Genomic DNA, 25,515 nt, shown 5'->3' with positions numbered 1-25,515 from the left:
ATCTGTATCTTAACATCATTTACCAACTGTAATTCCATATCCATTAATACCTTTTGTTGGCAAGTATCTATCGATCTGAAATGTAAAATTATTAATTAAGCTAGCTTCTACGACTTTTTGGAGAGGGAGTTCCACACTTCTCCCACCCATTTGTAAGAAAATAAAATCCTATTTTATCTCCTGGATGTCCCCAGAAGTTTGTGCTTTGCCTATTGGTCTTTGTGATGTATACGATTGACCTGTACGTTGACATACAGAAGATTATTTCCGCAATTTCAAATGACATGAAACTCTGAAATGTAGTAAATGGTAAGGAATCCACTTCAGCAGGAGACAGGCAGACAGACTGGTGAAATGGGAAGGCGCATTGTAGATGGAATTTCCGGCAGAGACGTGTGAAGTGAACATTTTGGTAGAACAAATGAGAAGAGGGAGTATAAACTAGATGGTACAGTTTTAAAGTGTGATCAGGAACAGAGAGAACTGGCGTTGCACGTTTACAAATCTTTGAAAATGGCAGAACAACTTGAGAAGGTTGTTAAAAAGCATATGGGATCTTTGGTTTTCTAAATAGAGGCATAGAATACAAAATCAAGTTCATTCTGCTAAAACTTTATAAAAGACTGGATCGACTCCAATTCTGGACCCCATACTTTAGGAAGGATGTCAAGGCCCTCGCGAAGGTGCAGAAGAGATTTGCTAGACTGGTACCAGTTGTGAAATACTTTAGTTACGTGCAGAGACCAGCGAAACTGTTTTTTTCCCTCCTTACATTAGAGAGGCTAATGGGAAATTTAGTAGAGGTGTTCAAAATAACGAAGAGTTTGATAGGGAAAATATGGCGCAATTGTTTCCAGCAGAAGGGTCTATAACCGGATGGCACAGATTAAAAGTGAATGGTTAATGACCAAGAAGGGACATGAGGGAAAACAATTGATCTGGAATGCACTTCGGAAAGGGTGATCGAAACAGATTCAATAGTAACTTTAAAATGTAATCAAATAAATACTTGAATGGGAAAAATGTAGGGCATATGGGAAGAGCAGGGAGTGAGACTCATTGGAAAACTCTTTCAAAGATCCAACACAGGTGCAATGGGCCGAATAGCCTCCTTTTGTGCTGCATCATTCTATGATTCTATGAATGGTAGAAGGCACATTTCACACCCCTGCTGGCTGAAAGTGAAATGTTGAAAGTTTTAATCTTGGAAGGGACCACAGCGGATCTACCACCATTGTTTTGACTTTAATAGAGAGGAAATCTAGTGGTTTCCGAAACACCAAAACAATTTAAGGGAACTGAAGCGCCTTTGTACTGCAAAGATCACTGTCGTCTTGTACTTCTCCTTTGAAAACATTATTTTGTGTAAAAACGCAGGACAACGAAGGAAAAAGAGGAGAGGTGCACAAACTAAATGGAAAAATATTATACGAGGGTGCAGGAACAGAGAGATCTGAGGGTTCACATACACGAATCTTTGATTTTGGTATGACACGTTGATCAAGCTGTTAAAAAAAGAGCAAATGGGATCATTGGCTTTATAAATAGAAGCAGAAGACATATGCAAGGAAGTTAGGGTAAACCTTTTTTAAATCACTGGTTCGACCTCAGTTGCCAGGTACCACACTCTAGATGTGAATCCAAGACCTTGGATGCAGATGAGATTTACCAGAATAATACCAGGGATAAGGGACTTCGGTTATATGAAGAGACTGGGGAAGCTGGGCTGTTCCTTTGAAATCAGAAACGGTTTCGAGGAGGTTTAATATAGATTTTGAAAATTATCAGGGGTTTTGATAGAGTAAACACGAATAAATTCTTTGCACTGGTAGGAGGGTCAGTAACCAAAGGATGCATTCAAGATGATTGACAAAAAGGCCACGGGTGAAGGGATGAGTATTTGTTATTGCTCAGCTCGTTGGGATTTTAGATACATTTTCTAAAAGGCCAGTGGAAGTTGATTCAGTAGTAACGTTCAAAAGTGAATTGAATATATACTCAGAAAAGGAAGCATTTGAAGTGCTATTGGGAAAGCGCACGAGAATGGCACTAAATGGCAGCTTTTTCAGAGAGCCGACACATCTACCTTGGGCCCAATGACCTCCATCTGTGATGTATGATACTATGCAGGTGATTAAAAGCGGATGCTTTAAGGAGAAACCTGAGCTGAGTCGACTGTGGAAAACTAAGAAAGCGGCCTAGCTTCAGCAAATCACTTTACAAATTAATTTCATGAAAGTCATGCTGAGCGCATTCCACAGAGTCGCATAAATCGTGGCGTGCAGATCTTTTCAATATGAGAATGAATGTCATGCGTAATCAAAATTAATTGGCTGAACTCCCTACATAATTATACTCGCTCTAGGCATTAGGAGGAAAGTCTCTGATGCAACATATTCCGAGGACAGTTGAGGAAAACTGTGGTACTCCTTTGGGTGAAAATGATTAAATATCTGCATGTTCCAGGTCCACCTTGCGTGTGCATTATATATATATATATATATATATATATATATATATGTATATATATGAATACAGTTTACTTGTGTAGTAAGGAGATAAGTAATTACCCCAAGCGTGTGTCAGTTGGTACTTGTGCTGATTTTACGATGCGATTTTATACTATGTGGGGACTTTGGCTGTTTATTCTATTCGAACTAAGGCGCTCTGGAGCTGAATCTTCCTGTAGACCTCAAGGCAACTTCAACAGACGTGGATTATTGCAGGATGGGGACGTTGTCCTGGGCGGGTTATTCATTGTCCATTTCAGGACAATTCTGTTGAATAATTCATTACAGACCAAACCCGAAGAGGTGCGCTGCCGAGAGTGAGTAATAACTAACTGTGTGCTGCCCAGTTTCAATGATAACCTTGTGTATGAAAGTAAATTAAAAAATATTTATATGGTGCCTTTCCCAATCGCAGGAGGTTCCAAATCGCTTTGCAGATAATGATTTTTTAAAAATGTATTGTCACTGTTGCAACGAGGCAGCCGATTTGTGCACAGCAAGCTCCCACAAACAGCAATGTGATAATGAGTAAATAACATGTTTTTTATTTATTTAGAGATACAGCACTGAAACAGGCCCTTCGGCCCACCGAGTCTGTGCCGACCAACAACCGCCCATTTATACTAACCCTGCATTAATCCCATATTCCCTACCACCTACCTACACTAGGAGCAATTTACAATGACCAATTTACCTGTAAGTCCTTGGCTGTGGGAGGAAACCGGAGCACCCGGTGAAAACCCACACGGTCAGAGGGAGAACTTGCAAACTCTGCACAGGCAGCACCCAGAATCGAAACCCGGTCCCTGGAGCTGTGAGGGTGCGGTGCTAACCAATGCGCCTCCCATAACTTAGTTCAAGGATAAATATAGGCAAGGGGACCAGGGGTAGTTCCGCTGCTCTTCTTGAAATAGTGCCATGGAGTCTTTTACATCCACCTGAGAAGGCCAACTGGGCCTTGGTTTAATGTCTCGTCTGAAAGATGGCAGCTCTGAGAGTGCAGAACTCCCTCGGTACACTGGCAATGCCAACCCATATTTTGCGTTCAGATCTTTGAAGTGGACTTTGAACTAACAACCTTTTGACTAGATGGGGCGTGTGCAACCCATTGAGCCACAGAGCTGCTGAGAGTGAGCAATAAGCCTGCGTGTGAGGCTGAAAATGAGCAATAATTCGACTGTAGTAAGCAATAGTGCCGTGCCTGCTGTTTAGAATGAGCAATAGGGTTACCTGGAATGAATAACAATGCTCTGTTTATAAGCAGTAATAAAGTCGTGTTGTTGCCTTCTGTCAGTAATAACCTCTAACACTAAAAAAGTGAAAATCAGAATTGTGATATTTGAAAACAAAATTGTTATTGCATAGTGATCTTCTGATTGAACACATTTAAAATATTAAGAACTTCACAATATTTATATTTTTATCTTGCTGACTGGAGCATTGCAATTTCGAAAACAAGTTATGAATCAGAACATGTGCCAACATATTTATAGTGTTTTGACTATGCAAAGATCCTAAAGCAGAAATAATATTTTAGTGCTAGCATAGATGCACTAGTTCTAATTCTTAGCAGTAGGTAATTAGCAATATTAACAATAAATAATCCATTATGTTAATTACATTCTATGTTTCTGGTAAATTAGTCAAATGAGGATAAAATTGAACTATGGCAGGGGCGCAAGTCCGTTAAGCCAATCTGAGCTTTCCGTCATAAATTTCAACTTAAACAGGGAGTAAAATGGGTGACATCTGATCGGACGACTTTTATGCAGCCATAATCAATAAACATATAAGCAGTAGCAGCAGAAGTAGGCCATACGACCCCTCGAGCCTGCTCTGCCATTCAATAAGATCGTGCGTGAACTTCTACATCAACTCCACTTTCCCAACATGAAGACAATGGAAAGTAGAAACATGTGGGGTGCTTAAGCGACGGCCAATCTGATATCGCCCGTTCTAAATCTTTACCAAAGATTAGAATTCCGCCTATACTGATTAGAACAGTGCAAGTTTCTAAAGGGGTGTGCACAGGTGTAATCTCAGCTAAGTGCTTCAATTGAATCTGCTGTTAACGGTCTCAAAATAGGCAAAATTGGCACTGATGCTCGTTCCTGACAGCTATTCAATGATTCTTGCAGTACATATATATGTCTGTTTACATCAGGCGAGGATATATAATGGCTGGGCTTTAATCCCGCCTGCCCCTTTCTGGCGTGGTTTACTTTAGTGAGGTATTGGACGGAGACTGGTGCTTGTGGTCTGCACATTAACTAGGAGTCTACCGGACAGAACCTAAGCGGGAGCTTTCCTGATAAAACTGCCTATCTTCAGCAAAACAAAAAACCCCTGAGAAACAATATTATGCGCAGCGCTAATTCAGCCCATGTTCTACGAAAGTTATAATGAGGATTGGAAGAAGCTCCATGATAATTCCGGGCATGTCGTTTGGAAAGGAGTAATGAATGTGACTATAGTTATTGACACGACATTCTCTGTGGTTTTGCTAAATGAAGAGCGTTTTCTCAAAAGTGGTAAGTGACCTTAAATGATTTTGTGTCACTGCCCGGCTTGACCGAGAACTTAATATTTTGAGTTGTGTTTTTCTATCGTCCGAACTCTAGATGTTCTGAGTTCTGATAGTCTGAGTAATGCACAATTTAAATGACATATTTTTGAAAGATAGATTCGAAATTCGATAAGACAATGTTGAATAGCAGAGCGCCTTGTATAATAACAATAGGACGATGTTCAGAGCTTTGCTGGAAACATCCAAAAGTAGAAAACTTTCATTCACATTTAAAAAGGTCGCACTTCCAACTGTGAGATGTGGTCATTTGCAACAGCTTACAAAGCTCGATTGCAGTTATAACTTATATCAGATATATATGGTTTGAATCAAAGCTAACAAAAGCAATTCCGATGGATACATCAACCTGGGGATATATATCTCTGTGTTCCAGGTTCAACCTTCGCGGCCTGCGCTGGGTCCAAACAATGATCTTCACCATTGACGAAATTAACAAGGACCCAGTTCTCCTTCCTAACACAATGCTAGGTTACAGGATTGTGGACAGTTGTGACGTATCCGCTGAAGCACTTAAAGGAGCTCTCCAGATACTGAACGGAGATGAAGGGACTCTGTCACATAACAACTGCCATGGTTTTTCTTCTGTGCCTGTTATAATAGGTGATGCAGGATCTTCAAGATCTGCCGCGGTTTCAAGAATTTTAGGACTATTTGGAATTCCCTTGGTAAGAATCGGAGAAACTTGAACACATTGGACCGTTGCTGATGTTAGTTCGTTAACAAATCTTTGTTGCATGTATTCCAATCCCATTTCCCATTATATAAATCTACGTCCATATTTCTCTGTTCCTTCCCTTTGTTTAGAATAGTACCACTTTAGCCGACCTTTGAGATGCCGCTTCCTCCTCCATTATCCTGACTGCGTTTCCTGGAATCATTAATACGGGCTGCTAACGTTGTTTCCCCATTGTGCCCGGCGAGTGAGTGACTGAGAACGTAGCTGCTTATTTCCTTGGGGCTTCTCACGATCGTTCAGCATATCTGGATTTCCCGGATAAACGCGATTTCCACCGAGAGTTCGGCACTTTGCATCTAGCGGTCAGGAGACTGCAGGAAGAAGTTCCCCCAATCATGCACCTACGTCCATCTCTCTGCCGGTCTTAATGACCGTGTTTTTAACATTTGCAAGTTATTGAAGAAATAGTTTCACTCAAAATGCTGAAGTGAGGAAATGTTCATAATCTTTTAACGTATTTTCTCTCCTAGTTCTACATCCACAAGGCTTTAAGGAGATTAATGTAGGTACTAACCCATAGGAAACACATAAGCTAGGAAACAAACAAAAGAAAGACAACATTTGCAAGTTTCTTGAAGTGACATCCTGGTATATTGGGCTAATTTATTTATCTGACATCTCACACTCCTACATTATTTGAGATTAAAAGGTAACATGCTTAAAGTGAATGGGGGTATATGTGCCCATATCGTTGAATGTGGCAGGGCAGGTTGAGAAAGTGGTTAATAAGGCATACGGGACCCTGGTCTATGCAAGTAGAAGAATGGTGTACAAAAACATGGAAGTTATGGTGATACTTCGTAAAACACTAATTCAGTCTCAACTGAGTATTGTGTCCAATTCTGGGCACTACAGTTTAGAAAGGAGATGAAGGCATTAGAGAGAGAATGTAGAAAATACCTAGGAGAATGGATTCAGGGACGAGGGACTTCATTTACGCGGATAGCTTGGAGAAGCTGGGGTTGTTCTTCTCAGAGAAGAGAGGAGATTTGATAGAGGTATTCAAAATCATGAGGGGTCTGGGAAGAGTAGATAGGGAGAAATTGTTCCCATTGGCGGAAAGGTCGAGAACAAGAGAACACCGGTTTAAGGTAAATGGCAAAAGAACCAAAGGCGACCTGAGGAAAGAAAAAACACTTATTTAAGCAGCGAGTGGTTAGGATCTGGAATGCACTGCCACAGAATGTGGTGAGGCAGATTCAATCGTGGCTTTCAAAAAGGAATTGGAAAATTGCCTGGAGAGAAAAAAAACTACAGGTCTACTGGGAAAAGGCAGGAGAGTAGGACTAGTTGAGTTGCTGATGCAGAAAGCTAGCACGGACACGACAGGCCGAATAGCCCGCTTCTGTGCTGTAAGTATTATATGATTCTATGAATTATATAATTCATCCAAACCCGCGACCTCTACAGCCTAGAAGGACAAGGGCAGCAGATGCATGGGAAAATCACCACCTGCAAGTTCCCCTTCAAGCCACACATCATCCTGACTTGGAACTATATTGCCGTTCCTTCACTGTGACAGTGTCAAAATCCTGGAACTCCCTTCCTAAAAGCGCTGTTGGTGTACCTACCCCACATGGACTGCTATGGTTCAAGAAGGCAGCTCACCACCACCTTCGTAAGGGTAATTAGCGATGGGCAATAAATGCTGGTCTAGCTAGCGTCGCCCACATCCCATGAACGAATAAAAAATGACAGTGCGGAGTTAATTTCGGACCAAATATTCATCCTTGATAGGTTGGCTTCTCATGGCCCCGGTTATGTAATCTGTTTCAATAGTGGCTTCCCTGTTTCATTAACATAGTTCATTGACATATACTTACATTCCAGGTCAGTTACTTTGCTTCCTGTGCCTGTCTAAGCGACAAGCTTGAGTTCCCAACGTTTTTCAGAACAGTCCCCAGTGACGCCGTTCAAATCAAAGCTCTGTTCAGACTCGTAATTTATTTCAAATGGAGCTGGCTTGGCGTTGTTGCAGTTGACAGCGACTATGGGCGATTTGGTATTCAATCATTCACTGAGGAAATCTCGAACTCTAATGTATGCATCGCCTATACGAAATTCATCCCTTCCGGTCGTGCCAGTTATAGAATGTCAAATATTGCAGATACGATCAAAAAATCCTCGGCAAAAGTGATCATATTGTTTTGTGGAGAGAGTGATACGTTCGCTTTGATTAAAGAACTCAGACTGCGAAACATTACCGACGTCCAGTTGATAGCAAGCGAAGCCTGGGTCACGTCGTCTCTGATTTGGACAGAAGAAAGTCAGGAAATTTTGACTGGAACAATCGGCTTTGGAATCAGGAAAGCGGAGATTCCAGGACTCAGGGAGTTTTTAGTCAAACTTCATCCTTATACATCACCGGACAACCCGTTTGTAGAGGAATTGTGGCAAGAAGTGTTTGGTTGCAAGGTAAAGGCACGTGATCAAACGTCATGGCAAAATACATGGCTATTTCCTGACAAGCCATGCACTGGGTCAGAGAGCCTGAACTCAAGTAAGAACATATACACCGATGTGTCACAGTTAAGAGTTTCATACAACGTTTATAAAGCGGTATATGCTGCAGCTCACGCCCTTCATCATTTACAAACGTGTGAAAATGGAAAAGGCCCGTTTATCAACAAAACATGTGGTCAAAAATCAAACATTATACCATGGCAGGTAAGAGACATTTTGTAGTTTTTTCATCGCTAAGAAATAAATAATGAACAAATTTGTCAGAAGTTCTAGTTCTGAATTAGAAATTCAGGTCCTCATGTGTGTTTCATTTCGCTAGAGTCTATCTGTATGCTTATGGGCAACGGTTGCTGAAGATCTGCTCTGCTACAAAGTTCAGCACATTCATTTATGTCACTCTTTTAGAATTTCACCAAAAAAAGCAGGAAATCTTCACCAACAAGTATCTCCACCACCCAATATGACTAGACATTGCAATTACAAAAATATTTTTTTACATACCTACTCATCAAAGTATTCAACGTAATTACAACAGTCATAAAAATCATGCTTGTTTTAAAGCTTTTGCACTATCTGAAAGAAGTCAAATTTACGAATAAATTTGGAGAAGAAATAAGCTTTGATAGTAACGGAGATCCGATCGCTTCATATGAACTGATAAACTGGCAGAAGCGCGCTGATGGGTCCGTTGATTTTGTCAAAGTTGGTTTTTATGATGCAGCGCTACCGGAAGGGAAAGAACTCGTGTTGGATGAAAGCGCCATCTTCTGGCATGGACATCAAAACAGGGTAGGTCTCTTTTCAAACTGGAGCGTGGCCTTTTGCTGCTTCTTAAACTCTGTATGTTTTGTCTTTTTTTACGGAGTAAATGAGCTGACAGAAATTTTATTTCACGTTCATTAAACTGAGGGAGATAGTGTTGGAGAATAGAGCAATTACCATTGCAGGCACCAGTGCCAACTGGCTAGCGAGATATTCCTTTTCAGGTGGAAAGTGTAGCTTCTAATTTATCTCAGCATTGGACCTCTGCGCCGACCTCAGAAAAGCAACGTATTTTGCATCAATGTGCCATTTTCTATTTCTCACACCAAGCGGCGCTCTGCGTTACACGGACAATAATGTGGCAATTCATGAATGTATACTAATTATTATGCAGCCATTTCAGAAAAAAGTATCCATATAAGAAAGTATACTTTGAAGGTGCTTGTGGTTATCAGCGTAGAATCATTACCAATCGGTTGATATAAGCGGGAACTGCTGGATTCTCCATAATCTGGACGGCAGTGTAACCATTAGACCCGATGGTATCCCGACCAACACCCTCAAGAATGTTTCATGCATAGTCGCTTTAATACCTTTTAATCCAAGTCTAACTTTCTTTCTCCTTGAAAATTTGCTAAAACTTACCTTACGGCTGAGAAAGGAAATCGCTCTCACCCTTCAAAACCATGCCGTATTGCTTAATATTGGTCAATAATAAAGTTCCAGAAGCTGGAGTTAACTGTTGACGTACTCATTACATGGCACTGGTGGCTATATAAGTTAGCATCAAATTGTCTGATGCGTGCTATACTTAATGTCTTATTCTCTGACTGTATTTTCATCTATTATGGGTTTCCCAGTGTCCTGCCCAGTCTACCGTCTTTTAATTATTTGCAAGAACTTCATTCCTTTTGCAGTACAGTGGTTGAGTTTGCACATCATGATCACCTTCATGCCATTAAATTCATTGCTAAATATGCCGAAACGACGCCCAGTTTCTTCCTGTAAGAAACATTGATCTTCTCAGCAATTTGCAATAGTCTCAAGTAAGTCCGAAAATAGAATTCCGCATCTCATTCGAACTTCTGAACAGGCAACGGGAAAGCTGTGCTGTCCATTGCTGAATCCATCCTCATGCCGAACCTTCAACCGCTGTTCATCCTACCCTACCGTCAGTTTCTTTCAACAAGACTGGTATTGTCAGTTTATTTCTGAACTTTCTTCTCTTCAGTCTGAACTGCAAATACGCCAATTTATATGTTCTGCTCCACATTCATCCTCATTGTGTTGAGATCAAAGTGTATTACACTGTGCCTTACTCTCCCATTCATTTCCCGCTACTCCTTTATCCACAGAATCACAGAATTGTTACAGCGCTGAAGGAGGCCATTCGACCCATCGTGTCTGCACCGACTCTCCTAAGGACCATTTCACCGAGGACCACTGCCCCGCCTTCTCCCCCTAACCCTGCACATTCTTCCTTTTCAACTTACTGTCTAATTCCCTTTTGAATGCTTCAATTGAACCTGCCTCCACCACGTTCTCAGGCAGTGCATTCCAGACCTTAACCACTTGCTGCGTGAAAAAGTTCTTCCTCATGTCATTTTTGCTACTTTCACCAATTACTTTGCAGGATGGCCACCGGAGAGAAATAGACTTGCAGGGCTACGGGGATCCCTAGTGGGACTGATAGCAAAGCTCGGTGCAGAGCCGGCATGGCCTCCTTTTTTTTTTAGAACATTACAGCGCAGTACAGGCCCTTCGGCCCTCGATGTTGGGCCGACCTGTGAAACCATCTGACCTACACTATTCCATTTTCATCCATATGTCTATCCAATGACCACTTAAATGCCCTTAAAGTTGGCGAGTCTACTACTGTTGCAGGCAGGGCGTTCCACGCCCCTACTACTCTCTGAGTAAAGAAACTACCTCTAACATCTGTCCTATATCTATCACCCCTCAACTTAAAGCTATGTCCCCTCGTGTTTGCCATCACCATCCGAGGAAAAAGACTCTCACTATCCACCCTATCTAATCCTCTGATTATCTTATATGTCTCTATTAAGTCACCTCTCCTCCTCCTTCTCTCCAACGAAAACAACCTCAAGTCCCTCAGCCTTTCCTCGTAAGACCTTCCCTCCATACCAGGCAACATCCTAGTAAATCTCCTCTGCACCATTTCCAAAGCTTCCACATCCTTCCTATAATGCGGTGACCAGAACTGCACGCAATACTCCAGGTGTGGTCTCACCAGAGTTTTGTACAGCTGCAGCATGACCTCGTGGCTCCGAAACTCGATCCCCCTACTAATAAAAGCTAACACACCATATGCCTTCTTAACAGCCCTATTAACCTGGGTAGCAACCTTCAGGGATTTATGTACCTGGACACCAAGATCTCTCTGCTCATCTACACTAACAAGAATCTTCCCATTAGCTCAGTACTCTGCATTCCTGTTACTCCTTCCACAGTGAATCACCTCGCACTTTTCCGCATTAAACTCCATTTGCCATCTCTCAGCCCAGCTCTGCAGCCTATCTATGTCCCTCTGTACCCTACAACATCCTTCGGCACTATCCACAACTCCACAGACCTTCGTGTCATCCGCAAATTTACTAACCCACCCTTCTACACCCTCTTCCAGGTCATTTATAAAAATGACAAACAGCAGTGGCCCCAAAACAGATCCTTGCGGTACACCACTAGTAACTAAACTCCAGGATGAACATTTGCCATCAACCACCACCCTCTGTCTTCTTTCAGCTAGCCAATTTCTGATCCAAAGCTCTAAATCACCTTCAACCCCATACTTCCGTATTTTCTGCAATAGCCTACCATGGGGAACCTTATCAAACGCCTTACTGACATCCATATACACCACATCCACTGCTTTACCCTCATCCACCTGTTTGGTCACCTTCTCGAAAAACTCAATAAGGTTTGTGAGGCACGACCTACCCGTCACAAAACCGTGCTGACTATCGCTAATGAACTTATTCTTTTCAAGATGATTATAAATCCTATCTCTTATAACCTTTTCCAGCATTTTACCCACAACCGAAGTAAGGCTCACAGGTCTATAATTACCAGGGCTGTCTCTACTCCCCTTCTTGAACAAAGGGACAACATTTGCTATCCTCCAGTCTTCCGGCACTATTCCTGTCGACAATGACGACATAAAGATCAAGGACAAAGGCTCTGCAATCTCCTCCCTAGCTTCCCAGAGAATCCTAGGATAAATCCCATCTGGCCCAGGGGTCTTATCTATTTCCATACTTTCCAAAATTGCTAACACCTCCTCCTTGTGAACCTCAATCCCATCGAGCCTAGTAGCCTGAATCTCAGTATTCTCCTCGACAACATTTTCTTTCTCTACTGTATATACTGACGAAAAATATTCATTTAACACTTCCCCTACCTCCTCTGATTCCACACACAACTTCCCACTACTATCCTTGATTGGCCCTAATCTAACTCTAGTCATTCTTTTATTCCTGATATACCTATAGAAAGGGTTTTCCCTGATCCTATCCGCCAGTGACTTCTCGTGTCCTCTCCTTGCTCTTCTTAGCTCTCCCTTTAGATCCTTCCTGGCTAGCTTGTACCTCTCAAGCGCCCTAACTGAGCCTTCACGTCTCATCCTAACATAAGCCTTCTTCTTCCTCTTGACAAGCGCTTCAACTTCTTTAGTAAACCACAGCTCCCTCGCTCGACATCTTCCTCCCTGCCTGACAGGTACATACTTATCAAGGACACGCAGTAGCTGCTCCTTGAATAAGCTCCACATTTCGATTGTTCCCATCCCCTGCAGTTTCCTTCCCCATCCTACGCATCCTAAATCTTGCCTAATCGCATCATAATTTCCTTTCCCCCAGCTATAATTTTTGCCCTGCGGTATATACCTGTCCCTGCCCATCGCTAAGGTAAACCTAACTGAATTGTGATCGCTATCACCAAAGTGCTCACCTGCATCTAAATATCTAACACCTGGCCGGGTTCATTACCCAGTACCAAATCCAATGTGGCATCGCCCCTGGTTGGCCTGTCTACATACTGTGTCAGAGAACCCTCCTGCACACACTGGACAAAAACTGACCCATCTAAAGTACTCGAACTATAGTATTTCCAGTCGATATTTGGAAAGTTAAAGTCCCCCATAACAACTACCCTGTTACTCTCGCCCCTGTCGAGAATCATCTTCGCTATCCTTTCCTCTACATCTCTGGAACTATTTGGAGGTCTATAAAAGACTCGCAACAGGGTGACCTCACCTCTCCTGTTTCTAACCTCGGCCCATACTACCTCAGTAGACGAGTCCTCAAACGTCCTTTCTGTCGCTGTAATACTCTCCTTGATTAACAATGCCACACCCCCCCCCCCCTCTTTTACCATCTTCTCTGTTCTTACTGAAACATCTAAGTCCCGGAACCTGCAACATCCATTCCTGCCCCTGCTCTACCCATGTCTCCGAAATGGCCACTACATCGAGATCCCTGGTACCAACCCATGCTGCAAGCTCACCCACCTTATTCTGGATGCTCCTGGCGTTGAAGTAGACACACTTTAAACCAGGTTCTTGCTTGCCAGTGCCCTCTTGCGTCCTTGTAACCTTATCCCTGACCTCACTACTCTCAACATCCTGTACACTGGCACTACATTTTAGGTTCCCATTCCCCTGCTGAATTAGTTTAAACCCCCCCCGAAGAGCACTAGCAAATCTCCCCCCCAGGATATTGGTACCCCTCTGGTTCAGGTGAAGACCATCCTGTTTGTAGACGTCCCACCTACCCCAGAAAGAGCCCCAATTATCCAGGAAACCAAAACCCTCCCTCCTGCACCATCCCTGCAGCCACGTGTTCAACTCCTCTCTCTCCCTATTCCTCGCTTCGCTATCACGTGGCACGGGCAACAACCCAGAGATAACAACTCTGTTTGTTCTCGCTATAAGCTTCCGCCCTAGCTCCCTGAATTTCTGTCTTAAATCCCCATCTCTCTTCCTACCTATGTCGTTGGTGCCTATGTGGACCACGACTTGGGGCTGCTCCCCCTCCCCCTTTAGGATCCCAAAAACACGATCCGAGACATCACGAACCCTGGCACCTGGGAGGCAACATACCAACCGTGAGTCTCTCTCGTTCCCTATCTGAGAACCTCCTATCTGTTCCCCTAACTAACTATGCCGTATATTATTCTATGACTCGTTCTCGATCCTTTCAGCAACGGAAACAGTTTCTTCCTATCTACTCTTTCCAGACCCCTCAAGAATTTTAATACATCTATCAAATCTCCTCTTAGCCTTCTCTTCTCTAAGCAAAATAGTCCCAACTTCTCCATATCTTCGTAACTGAAGTTGCTCATCCCTGGATTCTCGTGAATCCGTCCTACCTCCTAGAATTTTCGGTTCACTTTCTTTTTAAATGTGGTCTTTCTAGTGCCTTGACTAGCAACCCTGGCCTCTCAACAAAAGAAGGGGTGAATTTCCTCGGGGTTCTCCGGATCTCCTACCGGAACTTTGGCGTTCGATCAGTGGAAATCCCGTAGAAACGGCAAAAAATGCGTTTACGTCGTTTCGTTGGAGTTACTGCGGATGTTTCACCAAAGGGAATGATGACGGACACTGTCCCCGCGGAAACAGGTTTGCAGAAATAATGCAACTGCATTGAGTGATTCCAGGAGAAGGCTGTGAGCAATGCCAAGACATTCAATGATGGATTTCTCCGCAATCCAAATTCATGGGTGGAAAATCAAACGTTGCGGAGCAGCGGTTTCGTAGCTGCGGCTACCTACGACCGCTGCTAGAGTTGGGAGTAAAAGACTTTTGATTGCCTCGGCGTGGTCAGTAATATGGTTAAAACCCTCTAAAGTTTGCATAATCCACACAAATATAACGAATATATCACCTGATACTGTTGTTCAGTATTCCATGACATAAATGACCGCCGCGCCAAGCTTTTGAAGCTATTATATCACACAGCGCACCGTTTAAGTTCTATTATTGAAATTCATTTTGAAACCATTTGCTAGAAATTTCCTTCGGACTTCCACCTCTTCTGTGACGTAACATTCTCCAAAGTTACGGCGTTGAAGCGGGCAATTTTCCGAGCGACTGCAATTTGCAAGATGGAAAACTTGATCAGGCGCCACAGCTCAATTAGTTCATAATATTGCCCTAGTGATATAAATGCTACATTGCAAACTAATGGCAACTTATCGCTGTTCTTTTGATTGTCAATCTTTTTCCATGCAATGCTAAATCATGTCCTTAATATTGAACGTTTAGTTGATTCTTGGTTAAAGCACATGGAAAAATTATTGGCAAAATCCAGTACGGACTTTAAAAACCCCATCTTCTCTACTTTCCTCCTTTCCTCACCTGAAGGTACTGATCTTTGTTAGGGCATGGATTCATAGATAACCGAGTGACCATTCCTTGTCTGATTTGAACTCCTGGACAGGAAAGATAGACAGCTGCCTGTTTGTCCAGGAACGATAGCAGGCATGTTCCACCGAGTTTAATAGTCCGCGCTCATTTTCATGTTGCTTTCCGGCGTCCCGCGCAAAACGGGCGGGAAGTCGACAAGAATTAGCTGCGCTAATATTAAAATCGGACAGGAAGCAAACCCACAGCGCTCAAGGCACAGTTCATGGAGGGAGGACGGGCGGCAGAGAATGTTCAAATTTTTCCCCCTGTCCTTAAATGAATGAAGAAGACATTGAGAAACCTTTTGACAGCAGGTTTGGCCTGCAGGGAAAGCTACCACAGTTCCCAAATACAGGCTTCAGGTTAAAATAGCATCTCCGTCCCGATATCCTCATTGGCTCACATCTGCATGGTCAGACGCATCTGCATTGGGGCAGGTGTCGACCCGAAAATGGTGGGAACGATGTGGGCATCTTGCCTGCTCCAGTTTAACTGCCCCTTGTCTGATGTCTGCCAGGAAGGTAGAGATCAAATAGATTCAGTTGAAGAAGTGCCACAAGACAGTGGACTGGATGACACCTACGCTCCGCATCAGTTGTAGCCTGAGGCTTAGCCCCGAATGCGTGAACAAGCTAAAATTTGGTCCAGAAATCGAGTCAAAGACTCAATGGGCAAATTGCACTGGGTCTCAGAACCATGAGATATGTTTGATTGTTTCTCTCTTCCTAGACCAGGAAACTGAAAGACCTTTTCCTTAAATATGATTGCAAGAAGAAATAAAGTCCAATCTGTAGACAAACAATATCGAAGATTAATTACTTAGTAGATCATGATGACAATATTTTGAAAACAAGAAATAAGTACTGTCCATCGTTGATTGAGTGGAACAAAACAGCATTAAACGCAGTTTCTCTTCCTCTGCAGGTACCAGTGTCAGTTTGCAGTGAAAGTTGCCCAACAGGTACAAGAAAAGCAGCTCGGAGGGGCCGGCCTATTTGCTGCTTTGATTGTTTACCATGTGCTGATGGGGAAATTAGTAATAAAACAGGTGTGCAATATTGAAGAACTTATCTTATGTCATATTATTAAATAAGTTATAGTTATTTCTTAAATAGTAAGACATTAGAAAGTATAGATGTACAAAGGGACCTGGGTGTCCTCGTCAATAAGTCACTGAAAGCTAACATGCAGATGCAGCAAGCAATTAGGAAAGACAATGGTATGTCAGCCAGTATTGCAAGAGGATTTAAGTACAGAAGTAGTGAAGGCTTGCTTTAATTGTATAGAACCTTGGTTAGACCGCCCCTGGAGTACTTTGTGCAGTTTTGTTCCCCTTCCCTTAGGAAGGATATTATTGACATAGAGGGAGTACAACGAAGGTTCACCAGACTTTTTCCCAGGGTGGCGGGACTGTCCTATGAAGAGAGATTGTGGAAACTGGGCCTGCATTCTCTAGCGTTTCGAAGAATGAGAGGTGATCTCATTGAAAACTACAAAATACTTAAAGGAATAGGCAGGGTAGATGCAGTTCAGATTTTGCCCCTGATTGGGAGTCTAGAACCAGGGAACACAATTTCAAAATAAGGGGGAAGCCACTTAGGACCGAGATGAGGAGAAATTTCTTTACTCAGAGAATTCCAATCTTTGGAAATCTCAACCCCAGAGGGCTGTGGAAGCTCAGTGATTTAGTATGCTTAAAGTAGAGATTGACAGATTTCTAAATACCAAAATGACATAAAGAGATATGGGGATAATGTGGGAAAAAGGCATTGAAGTGGATGATTAGCCTTGATGGTATTGAATGGCGTGACAGGCTAGATGGGCTGAATGGCCTACCCCTGCTCCTATGTTCCTATCTCTTATGTTCCTATGTCCTATGTTCCTCTGAAAGATGAGGAATACACCAGTCTTTGAAATTCATCGGCATTGACCTAGGCAGTTATATGCCATATGCATGCTTTACAATGGGTCAAGTGTATAGATGTGTTATTATTCCCTGAAGTTATGATTTCACGCTGGTGTAAAGCATGTAGCGTCAGTAGGATGTGAAGCTATCTTAATTGAAATCAGTTCAGGCCACTTACAGTTGTAACTAAAGGGGTGTCACCTTTTAGAAATTCGTTCTCAATCCTTTTACGGTTAATGGCAATTGAACATACGAATTAAGAGCAGGAGTAGCCTCTCGAGCCTGCTCCGCCATTCAATAAGTTCATGACTGAACTGAATACTCCACGTTTCCACATACCCCCGATAACCTTCCACCCCCTTGCTTACAAAGAATCTATCTACCTCTGCCTTAAAAATATTCAAAGACTCTGCTTCTACCGCCTTTTGAGGAAGAGAATTCTAAAGACTCACGACTCTCTGAGAAAGAATTTCTTATCTCTCTGTCTTAAATGGGCGACCCCTATTTTTAAACAGTGACACCTAGTCTGTGATTCTCCCACATGGGGAAACATCCTTTCCACATCCACCCTGCCAAGACCTCTTAGGATCTTATATGTTTCAAACAAGTCGCCTCTTACTCTTCCAAATTACAGCGGATACAAGCCTAGCCTCTCCAATCTTTCCTCATAAGAGAGCCCGGCCATTCCAGGTATTAGTCTAGTAAACGTTCTCTGTATTGCCTCAAACGTATTTACATCCTTCCTTAAATAGGAGACCAATACTGTACACACTACTCCAGATGTGGTCCCACCAATGCCCTGTATAGCTGAAGCATAACCTCCCTACTTTTGTATTCAATTCCGCTCACGATAAACGATAACATTTTATTTGCTTTCCTAATTATGTGCTCTACCTGAATACTAACCTTTTTCGATTCATGCACTAGGACACCCAAATCCCTCTGCATCTCAGAGCTCTGCAATCACTCACCATTTAGATAATATGCTTCTTTTTTATTCTTCCTGCCAAAGTGGACAATTTCCCACTTTCCCACATTATTGTCCATTTGCCAGGTCTTTGCCCACTCACTTAACCTATCTATATCCCTTGTAGCCTCCTTATGACCTCTTCACAACTTACTTTCCTACCTATCTTTGTGTCATTAGCAAATTCAGCAACCATGCCTTTGGTCCCTTCTTCTAAGTTATTTATATAAATTGTAAAAGGTTGAGACCCCAGCAAAGATCCCTGTGGCACACCACTTGTTACATCTTGCCAATCAGAAAATGACCCATTCATGCCTACTCTCTCTTTCCTGTTAGGTAACCAATCTTCTACCCATGCCAATATGTTATCCCCTACACCATGAGCTTTTATTTTCTGCAATAACCTTTGCTGTAGCACCTTATCAAACGCCTTATCAAATGGCGAGCGGACCGTCCCCATAACACTATAATTAAGATATAACCAGGTACTGATGAGCGGAGATTTACGTGCTCTGAGTTCCATTTTCCATGGTCAACTGTTGGCGCAAAGCCAGCTACATTACTCTGGCAAATTCGCAGCACCATGCTTACCTAAATCAGTTTAGTACGGGTAATATCCGAAGCTCATTTATATGCTTGACTCAAGATTTATGGCTTGTGGGATAATCGCCACCTTTGTGCGGCTTTTAAGCCCCTCGGTTTTCTTGTCTCCTTGGAACATTCACTAGTTATAATCTAGAAGGCGATAAGACGCACGGCCTTTAACCATACCCAGGGCTCTTGAAATACATAAGTCTGCAATTGTAAGTTTGAGATAATGCTATTTGTTTTTATTTCACGGCGGAATGCTATCAATTGAGCACCTTCCTGAAACTGATAAACTGAGCATTTTTACTTAACTGGTGGCGAATTCTATCTCTGTTCTTCCATCATTCGTTTCTGTTTCAGAAAGTCTTTTAGCGTTTAATTGCAGGCAAATTGGCTAGTGCGCAGGTTTCAGTTTCCACAAACCTCTGGAGCGAATCTCCATCAGGATCTGTTGCGAAATCTTCATGTCGGCATTTAAGAATGGGCCCGAAATGAGTGAAACTGGTGAAAATTCATGCAGCTGATTTCAGCCATAACTCACTCTTCCATCTGATTTCAAAGATTGTGGGTGAAAGCGTCACTCCAGGATATGAGGCCATAATGTAAACCGACACTTCAGTGCCGTACAAACGGAATGAATATGTCACTTAAAGAGGAGGTATTAAACTAAGGTTCCGTATACCTGCTCATAAAAGATTCAATGACACTACATGCAGCAATATGGGTGTCGTGCATGTGGGTAGGTTGGGTTTGCCCTGTGACAAAACTGCACTTCAAAAGTGATTCATTCACAGGGTTATGCTTCGTGAAGTCCTGAGAATGTGAAGGTTTATTAGAAATCCAAGTTGTTTTTTTAAAATCCGACGAGTTTCACCTCTTCTGGCGATATCTGCACGAGGGTGAAGACAAGAAGTTACCATCTCCATTTCAGGAAGAATTTGAAAGCACGTGAGAAAGGGAAGGGTACGCTATGTCACCACAAACTCCTCACACATCTGCGCAAAGGAATTAGGAGCAGGACTAGGCTACTCGGTCCTTCGAGCCTGCTCCACCATTCAATAAATTCATGGCTGAACTGAATACTCCACATTTCCACCTACCCCGATAACCTTCCAACCCCTTGCTTATCAAGAATCTATCTACCTCTGCCTTAAAAATATTCAAAGACTCTGTTTCCACCACCTTTTGAGGAAGAGAATTCCAAAGACTCACGACCCTCTGAGAGAAAACATTTCTCCTCATCTCTGTCTTAATTGGGCGACCCCTTATTTTTAAACAGTGACACCTAGTTCTAGATTCTCCCACAAGGGGAAACATCCTTTCCACAGCCACCCCTCAGGATCTTATATGTTTCAATCAAGTCGCCTCTTACTCTTGTAAACTCCAGCCGATACAAGACTCACCTGTCCAATCTTTCCTCATAAGACATTCCAGGTATTAGTCTGGTAAACCTTCTCTGTACTGCCTCTAACGCATTTACATTCTTCCTTAAATAAGGAGACCAGTACTGTACACAGTCCTCCAGATATGGTCTCACCAATGTCCTGGAGAGCTGAAGCATAACCTCCCTACTTTTGTATTCAATTCCCCTTGTGATAAATGATAACATTCTACTAGCTTTCCTAATTACACAGCATGGTTAGCAGGCCACCCATCTACATTTTACGTCAGTTAATGGGGTGAATGAGTTGGAAGCCATACGGATTTCCCCTTCCTAGGTAATGCATACGTGATAACCCGTCTACTGCCATGCCAGCTAAGATCAGCTAAACTATCATGAACCAGAATCACACGTCTGGAAGCCTCTAAGTGGATTTCAAAATCAAATGTTTTGGTTTTTCGTCCTGTGTCTGCTGGAATCGCTGTGGTTGTCATTTTAACAGTTCACTGCATTTTGTTGGCCACAGCACCCGTCAGAAACAGGCGGGAGCTTCATTAATTTATTGAAATAGGGATTATGAGATGTCACTGGGGCTCTGATTGCATTGTCACTGGGGCCTAAGTCCTGAATCTGCTGCAACCTTTTGCCAGGCTGAACTGGCCTGCAGACATAATTAGGCTTCCAAGGTAACGGTAAAACATTTGTTGGGCCAGGAGGAGTAGTCAATTAATTAATGAACTATCTGGAATTAAAAGTTGGTCTCAGTAATGGTTCCATGAAACTATCAATGATTGTCCTAAAAACCTATCTGGTTCATTTATGTCCTTTAGGCAGGGGAATCTGCCGTCCCTACCTGGTCTGGCCTGCACGTGACTCCAGACCCACAGCAATGTGGTTACCTCTTAACTGCCCTCTGAAAGGGCCTAACAAGCCACTCAGTTGTCAAGGGCAATTAGGGATGCGCAACAAATGCTGGCGTTACCAGTGATGCCCACATCCCGTCAAAGAATAATTTAAAAAAAAACAAATTGCTTTCCTACCTACAGGCCAGCTGACATGGTCCATCAGGTGTACGCATACAGATGACAGGCGACATGTAGTTGAGGTATGGGAGTTAAATTCCACCAGAGATGTAATATAGATCCGTAAAAGTGACCCGAGAATGATTTTCAACTTACCATCTGCATAAATTGACATTGTGGATCTGTCGGCCATTACAGGAACAATACAATTTATTTTTACATTGATTTTAATGGAAATTAAATTCAGGTAGTTTCACTAAATGAGTGGGAAACCCATAACGTCAACAGCACTGCAGCAAGTTGAAAATCTACCACTTAAATATTTGAAGAATTACAAGTCAGAATAAAATTCAACTTTGTTGGGCACAAAATGGGCGGTAGTAAATAGAATGGGCATAATGCAACTGGCCTGATGTTTTATCGATAAAAGCAAAATGCTGTAGATGCTCGAAATCTAAAATAAAAGCAGAAAGTACTAGAAATACTCAGCAGGTCTGTCAGCATCTGTAGAGAGGGAATCAGAGTTAAAGTTTCAGGTCTGTGACCTTTTATTAGAACTGGCAAAGGTTAGAAATGTAATAGGCTTTGAGCCAAGTGAAAGGGGTGGATGTTGGGAGAAAAACAAAGGTATGTGATGTGCAGAGGGTATGAGAGATTAAATAACAAAGATGTCATGGAACAATGACAAAGGGAGTGCTAATAGTTGCAGTAAAAGATAAAACATTAGTCCAAAGAGAGTGTTAATGGCAGAATAATGAACAGCTCTGTCCAAAAGCAAACACTTCATAAACAATTTTAAGATAAGCATATAGTTAAAAATAAAATAAGGCAGTCATGCTCCGAAATTGTTGAACTCAATGCTGTGTCCGGAAGGCCGTAGAATGCTTTTTCACCCAGGGGGTGGTGGGTTTCTGGAATTCTCTACCAGGAATGGTGGCAGAGACAGAAGCCCTCAACTCTTTTAAAAGGTACCTGAACATGCACCTGAAGCGCTGAAACCTGCAAGGCTCTGGACCAGGTGCTGGAAGGTGGAATTAGATTGGGTGGCTATCTTTGTTCTGGCTGGCACAGACACGATGGGCTGAATGTCCTCCTTCTGTGATGTAATTTTCCCATGGTTCCAGGGCTCTAATGCCTAATCAGAAGATAAAGTGCTGTTCCTCGAGCCTGCCTTGAGGTTCACTAGAACATAGCTGCAGGCCAAGCACATAAATGTTGATATGGGCGCAGAGTGGTGAATTAAAATGGTAAGCAACCAGAAGCTCGGGGTCTTGCTTGCAGACTGAGTGGAGGTGTTCCGCAAAGTGGTCATCTAATCTCTGCTTGGTCTCCCCAATGTAGATTTGACCACATTGTGAGCAGCACATAGAGTACACTAAATTGGAATAAGTACAAGTATTATGTTGCTTCAGTTGGAAGGAATATTTAGGTCCTTGGATGGTGAGGAGTGAGGAGGTAAAAGGGAAGGTGTTACACCTCCTGCGATTGCATGAGAATGTGCTGTGCGAAGAGGATGAGGAGTCGGGAGTGATGGAGGAATGGACCTGGGTGTTTGGGAGGGAATGATCCCTTCAGAATGCTGAAAGGGGAGGCGAGGGGAAGATGTCTTTGGTGATGGCATCATGCTGGAGGTGGCAGAAATGACAGAGAATAATCCTTTGGCTGGTGGGGTGGGAGGTGAGGACAAGGTCGACCCTGCCGCGCTTCTGGGAGGGAGGGACGAAGGCAGAAGTGCGGGAAATGGGTCGAACACGGTTGAGGGCCCTGTCAACCACATTGAGGTGAAGTCGATTGAAAGAAAAAATGAGCAGTAAGTATAATGGGCGCCCAATCTACTACCGTAACTATTGACCATCTTTCGTTGAAAACAGCTGTGTAGATCATTCAAAAAAGAAGCATTTCCAAATTATTTAATTTTTGATTCCCTCTACAGATTCCATTAAATGCTTGAGTTGTTCATTGGATCACTGGTCAAATGATGAAAGAAATCAATGTATCCCAAGAGAAACGGAATATCTCTCCTTTCAGGACGAAATAGGAATAACACTGACAGCGATTTCACTGTTTGGAGCTTGCATCACGGGAGCTGTTGCAGCTGTTTTCTTATATTTTATAAACACTCCCATTGTAAGGGCCAACAATTTGGAATTAAGTTTCCTTCTATTAATCTCATTAATACTGTGCTTTCTGTGCTCCATTGCATTCATTGGACAGCCAACACCATGGTCATGTATGGTCCGTCACACTGTGTTTGGAGTTAGCTTTGTTCTGTGCATTTCCTGCATTCTTAGTAAAACTCTGGTAGTCCTGATGGCATTTAAAGCAACCCTGCCGGCCAGTAATGTGATGAAATGGTTTGGACCCAAACAACAAAGATCCATTGTCTTTCTCTGTACATTGATTCAAATTATAATTTGTGTGATCTGGTTGATGACATCTCCCCCACTCCCAGCTAAAAATATCAAATATCAAAGTGCGAAGATTATCCTTGAGTGTGATGTAGGTTCCACAGTTGCTTTCTGCTGTGTGTTCGGTTACATCGGACTCTTAGCTTGTTTGTGTTTTATTTTAGCTTTCTTGGCCCGAGCGTTACCGGATAAGTTCAATGAAGCTAAATTCATAACCTTTAGCATGCTGATATTTTTTGCAGTTTGGTTGATCTTTATCCCCGCTTACGCGAGCACTCCTGGAAAGTATACGGTTGCTGTTGAAGTATTTGCAATTTTGGCATCGAGCTTTGGGCTGCTGAGCTGCATTTTTGCTGCAAAATGTTACATTATGCTGTTCAAACCAGAGGAGAACACCAAAAAACAACTGATCGGCAGAGCAGATAGAAATGCAATCAATTAATGCAGACAATATAGGTCGTCAATTTACCCTACCCACTCAACAGAAAGTGAATGAGTGGGTTATTAATGTGCTGGCAACTCGCATATTTCCCAACATTGCCGATTTTAAGTACAGGAGGACGAGTCGCTTACCGAGAAAAGGCAAGGCGCCACAGATTTTAGCAGATCTTGGCCTTAACATGACACTCTCTCCCTGATTGTTATCTAACCCAGTATTGGATTATCGAAACTGCTGCGCCTTTCCCGGCAGCTAAAATAGTGGGGACCTGTCCGGAAAGATAAAACCATCCTGTGCAAGCGTCCTCGTATCTTGTACGGAGCCAGCAGAAGCTGAAGTTCTCCTTTTGACGCCACAAGAAAAGTTTCAAACTCCCTGCCCCGGAATCCCCCCTTTCTTCGCAAGTGACCATCCCCAACTCTCCCACAACTTTTACAGGAAGCCTTTCCTTTGGTGCTTGCCGGATCTCTTTGAACACCCAAATTTCCTTTAATGCCTGCAAGCCAACTTCCATTTTCCACCGATTTTGACAGGAAGCATATGGTGGCATTTAAATGAGGCCCAGTGACTAAAATCAGGATAGGCATCCGGCTTAATCGGCGGGTAATCAACTTGCCGACATTTTCGGGGCAGAGAGCCATTTCTTGTTAACATCCGATAAATTTAGACTGGTTTTATCATCTAAATATTTTTTCTTCATGTTTCCCGCCAATTTCAAATCTCCAATGGCATGAATACTGTCCTTTATCTAAGTACCCTTCTAAGGTGCTGTTATATCCTACGTTTAACTTAAGTCGGCTAACTGCTCAGTGTAAATTTCAATGCAGAGAGATTAGTTACGGTGACAGTTTTGTTGCATTCCACTCCTCAATGTCCCACGCACTATTCCTCTCCTTGCGTCCTTCCCCTGTTGAAAGATAACCCGTAGTTCCAACTCCTATTATTATTTCTTTCTCTGGATGTCATTGCTGTAGAACAGGTATCTCCCCTGGACTTCCTTTCTCCCTTTAATCTATGTACCCGCGATGCTGTAGTTTGAAAGCGCCTCACCAATTTTCCACGACTTCTTCCTTCCCTCTTTCAACATCGGTGATATGCAGCATTATGGACCATTCGTATTGACATTGTTTCGTTCTGAAAAAAAAATACATAATTTCAGTTTAAATAGAAATACGTTATACACGATTAATTGTTTTGTTTAATCCGATTCAACAAAAGGAACTTTGTTAAAACTCCTAGCAATCATTGGATACAATGTGACACAGGGGCAATGTTTTTGCTGGAGCATGGCGTGAGGACTTGCATACATGTACCAAACTGCATAT

At 42.6% G+C, this 25,515-nt stretch overlaps 1 protein-coding gene across 1 annotated transcript; it reads left to right on the top strand.

Annotated features, from left to right (window-relative positions):
* The first annotated feature begins 5,468 nt into the window (after positions 1 to 5,468).
* LOC137375094 (extracellular calcium-sensing receptor-like) lies at positions 5,469 to 24,193 on the top strand. The gene is made up of 5 exons (XM_068041722.1): positions 5,469 to 5,762; positions 7,664 to 8,500; positions 8,858 to 9,085; positions 16,404 to 16,527; positions 23,277 to 24,193. Exons 1-5 carry the CDS (start codon positions 5,505 to 5,507, stop codon positions 24,191 to 24,193), a joined length of 2,364 nt encoding a protein of 787 aa, XP_067897823.1. The 5' UTR covers positions 5,469 to 5,504.
* Positions 24,194 to 25,515: the final 1,322 nt, after the last annotated feature.

This window comes from Heterodontus francisci, chromosome 11 (assembly GCF_036365525.1).
Source record: "Heterodontus francisci isolate sHetFra1 chromosome 11, sHetFra1.hap1, whole genome shotgun sequence".
NCBI lineage: Eukaryota > Metazoa > Chordata > Chondrichthyes > Heterodontiformes > Heterodontidae > Heterodontus > Heterodontus francisci.
Note: the sequence above shows the minus strand (reverse complement) of the source record. Positions and strands in the feature narration are given on the sequence as shown.

Bases quoted from the DNA above. Each gene is read 5' to 3' on its own strand.
- LOC137375094 (XM_068041722.1), top strand. From the start codon at position 5,505: ATGATCTTCACCATTGACGAAATTAACAAGGACCCAGTTCTCCTTCCT. The intron at 5,763-7,663 runs GTAAGAATCGGA...CTTACATTCCAG, and splicing joins GACTATTTGGAATTCCCTTG to GTCAGTTACTTTGCTTCCTG. The intron at 9,086-16,403 runs GTAGGTCTCTTT...CTTCCTCTGCAG, and splicing joins GGCATGGACATCAAAACAGG to GTACCAGTGTCAGTTTGCAG.